The sequence below is a fragment of the Nothobranchius furzeri genome, chromosome 1 (assembly GCF_043380555.1).
Source record: "Nothobranchius furzeri strain GRZ-AD chromosome 1, NfurGRZ-RIMD1, whole genome shotgun sequence".
In the NCBI taxonomy this organism is placed as follows: domain Eukaryota; kingdom Metazoa; phylum Chordata; class Actinopteri; order Cyprinodontiformes; family Nothobranchiidae; genus Nothobranchius; species Nothobranchius furzeri.
This window is the reverse complement of record NC_091741.1, coordinates 99,699,478-99,703,715: the sequence shown is the minus strand read 5'-3', so window position 1 is coordinate 99,703,715 and position 4,238 is coordinate 99,699,478. Positions and strand designations below refer to the sequence as shown.

At 44.9% G+C, this 4,238-nt stretch overlaps 1 protein-coding gene across 1 annotated transcript; it reads left to right on the top strand.

Annotated features, from left to right (window-relative positions):
- The first annotated feature begins 1,825 nt into the window (after positions 1-1,825).
- On the top strand, positions 1,826-3,793 carry LOC129162824 (zinc finger and SCAN domain-containing protein 20-like). The gene is made up of 3 exons (XM_054738968.2): positions 1,826-2,485; positions 3,183-3,380; positions 3,502-3,793. Exons 1-3 carry the CDS (start codon positions 2,056-2,058, stop codon positions 3,600-3,602), a joined length of 729 nt encoding a protein of 242 aa, XP_054594943.2. The 5' UTR covers positions 1,826-2,055; the 3' UTR covers positions 3,603-3,793.
- The last annotated feature ends 445 nt before the right edge of the window (positions 3,794-4,238 follow it).

Here is a 4,238-nt window from a genome sequence, read left to right as displayed (position 1 = left end):
AGTGAATTTTGTTTTTTTTAAATATGTTTTATGTGCAGTTTTTTTAGGGTTTTTATGTTTTCTATAAAGATTGGTATGCTGAAAATCATTTAATGTTTTGCATAAAGCATGCTGTTTCGGTTAGTAATTGACTGGAAGAATAACAAATGACTGAATTAAATAGTGGGGCGCCTCTGTCAGTGAGCCCCAGGGCAGCTGTGGCTACATCGTAGCTTATCACCATCAGTGTGTGAATGTGTGTGAATGGATGAATGATACACTGTAGTGTAAAGCACTTTGGAATCCTTACTCTGAGAGGCGCTATACAAGTGCAGATCATTTATCATTTATAGTGTTGATCAGGCAAAGTATTGTTGCCAGCGTTCCACTACATAATATGCTTCAGACATGTATATAATAGTTAGTTTTTATGTAAACCATTGGATGAAAAAAAAGGGCGGTGCGGCAGTAGCACACAGCGGCCACTCCGGAGCCAAATGGTGCGACGTTGTTTACGTGTTGTGTATCGTGATATTTTTTTTAAATTTATTAATTTATTTATTTATTTTACTCCATGTATGGATATCGCCGGATCTGGTGTCCGTACATACAGCAGCCAGACACTTTGCTACCTTAAAAACCCGGTCAACAATATCCAAGAAGGGCTGCGGGAAACGCTACGCGAACTCGGCTTGCTCAGCGAACTAGGCCTCGATGCCTTGTCGCTGCCTGATGCCGGCGGCCGGAGGAGGGGACATCGGAAGCGATGCGCGAGGAAGCGGAAGCGCGGCAAGCGGGCGGGAATCTGGTACAGGCTAAAAACAAACCCTAGCCGGCCGGCTCTCCCGTTCATCATCTTGTCCAACGTCTTCTCCCTGGATAATAAACTGGACTACATCCGACTCCAGCAGGCTACACAGCGTGAGGTCAGAGACTGCTGTGTCTTTATTTTCACGGAGACATGGCTCAGAAACAGAGTACCGGACGCCGCTATTCAGCTGGACGGGCTGGCCTCCTTTCGTGCCGACAGAAACGCAGCTCTGTGCGGTAAGACTCGCGGTGGCGGCCTGTGTATTTACATTGACGCAAAATGGTGCAAGAACTCTCTGCTAGCTTCTAGCTATTGCTCACCGCAGGTGGAGTTTGTGACTGTTAGATGCAGACCATTTTATTTACCATGGGAATTCACCACTGTTTTCATTATCGAGTGTACATTCCACCTAGCGCTTATGCTAAGGAAGCGTTAGGAGAACTATACACAAACATCAGCGAACTGCAAAACACACACCCAGATGGATTGTTCATTGTTGCTGGAGATTTCAACCATGCAAATATCAAGTCAGTGCTTCCTAAATTCCATCAGTATGTGCACTTTGCAACGAGAGGGGAAAGCACGCTGGATTTTGTTTACACAAACATCCCCGGCGCATATCGGGCAGAGCCCCGCCCCCACCTTGGCTACTCAGACAACATCTCTGTTATGCTAATTCCAGCATACAGACCACTCGTCAAGCGATCAAAACCGGTTCTGAAGCAGGCGAAAACCTGGCCAGCAGGAGCCACCTCTGCTCTTCAAGACTGTTTTGAGAGTACTGACTGGAACATGTTTAGGGAGGCTGCAACTTACGGCGACTTTACTGACTTGGAGGAGTACACGTCATCAGTGTCCAGCTACATCAACAAATGCACCGATGACGTCACTGTCTTCAAGACCATCATGTCACGACCCAATCAGAAACCGTGGCTTACTGCGGAAGTGCGTGCACTTCTGAGAACCAGAGACTCTGCCTTCAAAGCGGGAGATAAGGTGGCGCTTAGCAGAGCTCGGGCCATTATAGGCCTTTTCCACCGACCAAACTGGCATGGAATGGGAAGGATCGGGTCGCTAAATATTTTGTTTCGATTGTTTAAACCAGTCCAGGAAACTTACCCGAACCGGTCCAATAGCGGGCCAGAGCGGAACCCCTTCTGTTGTGGGTCCAGAGATTTTTTGTCTGGGCGGAGCCACAGCGTAAAAGGTCCAGAGTCCTCTGATTGGGGGAGAAATTACGTAACTACCCGCGACAATCCCAGGGGATGGAAAAAGAAGTGAGTCGAGTTCCAGTGTTTGTTTGGCTGTACTTCTTGTGTGTGAAAATGCCTGCAAGTAATAGCTTTTGGTCCAATGCGGAGCTTCAAACGTTCCTCACCATCATCGGAGATAGCAACATTCAGGCCGAGCTGGATGGGATGATAAGAAATGAGAAAGTCTTCAAAGAAGTTTCTCAGCGCATAGCAGCTGAAGGATTCCAGCGCACCTCCGAGCAGTGTCGTGCTAAGCTGAAAAAAATAAAAGCCCACTACAGAAAAGTTAAGGACAGCAACGGCCGTAGTGGGAATGGGCGAAGTACATGGAAGTGGTACGATGTGGTGGACGCTATTTATGGACACAGACCGTCAAACCGAGGCAGCGAAGGAGGCCTGGACTCAGCGACTAGTATCCTGGAGTCACTGATAAACCCTGTTGGTAAGCATTTCTTTTGTTGTCTTTTTAGCTCTGCAGGCCATTCATTGCAGCACCAAAAACACTGAATAATAGCAGCAGCTATTTAAGAAATGCTCAGCAAGTAAAGGATTTAGCCCCTCGTGTTAACTAGCCTTAGCATCCCCTCGTGTTTATGCTAACCTTCATTTAGCATTCCCCCGTGTTTCTTAACACGCTGTTCGCGATATAAGCCTTTCATGTTTAGCATGTCCTTGTTGAGTACATGAGGCTGGAGCGGAGTTTGCCTTTCTTGTTAGCGTCTCATTGTTTAAAACATGGGAAATTCGGTTAGCCTTTCACGTTAGCGTCTCAGTGTTGTTAGCATCTCATTGTTTTATACAGCTGAGCACGCACAGTGAGGAGAAGCGAGCTGATCTAATATTATAAATATCCCAAAAGTCGTGCCAGCAGTGTTTTTAGCCTAGAGTGGACTTTTAACAAGTATATATTTTTCGGATGAATAAGAATATAACATTAAATTGCAATTAATCTGTACGTCACTGGCGAATTACTGCCATCTAGTGGACACGTTCCAAATGACAAAATGGCCTTAACTCATAGCAGTTTTAAGTTTACTATATGCCTATATGCTCTTTTGCTGTAAAACTATTGTGCTTTTCTTACCGATTTATTTCGTGATCTTTTCTTACTGACTAATTTTTTGATCTGTGTTTTTCAGACACATCTGAAGCAGAAAACACTCCCTCTTCAGAGGAACCATCCACTTCCTCAAGTAGCACTCCAGGACCTTCTGTGCCACCATCACCTCTGTCTGTACCTTCTGTGCCACCATTGCCTCGGCCAGTTCCATCGCCACCACCATCACCTCTGTCCACTACCACTCGAGAGGAACATCTACCATGTCGTCGACGCACAGGTAGTGTCTGACCATTCTAAAAATTGCTTTGTGCATAAACAAAACTGACAAGTTCACTGGACAACTGACATTTTGTTATCCATATAAACACAAATGTAATTGTCAATGTTGTTGTTTCCAGGTGACCGAAGACGGCGATTGGAAGCACGGACACAGGTGATATTTGATGAGTTGCAGATCGCGGATGGACAGAATGGAAGGCATAAGCCGGGAGCAGGTTAACTGGATGCAACAAGACGCAGCAGCAGCAAGGCAACATGAATTACAGATCGCAGAGCGATATTTTGAACATTTGGGTGCCCTAAATGCTGTTCTTGGACTGGTCGCACAAAGAATGGGCAGCTCCTCTGACTTCCTGCCACCACCCAGGCAGTAAGGAGCTATGTATTTGTCCCGTAATTTTTTTTATCCGTCTGTCCTTTTTATCAATAAATTTTCAAAGAAAAACAAGGTGTGCATGAATTGTCTTAAAAATTTTTGCTCGCAAATTTGCATTTACATAATAAATGTAGATTACATTACAGCCCACCTTAAATATATGTTAAAATGAAAAGGTGCAACAGTTTGTTAACCGTAAAATAGTGTACTTTATTAAGTTCTGAAAATAAAACAAACATTTCAGTTCAAACTACAGGCTTCCAACAGTTAAAAGTGTCAAAACAATAAACAAAGTAAATGGAAAGAAAAAACACAAATTGAGGTCAGCGGGTGAAGTGTCGCATCAGAGCTTCACGCACATCACTGCCCTCCTCTGCAACTTCCTGCATATTTGCAACCACTGGTTCATCAGCAGGTGCGTCACATTCTGTATATTCCTCCCCATGGCTCTCACAGATATTGTGAAGCACACAACAGGTC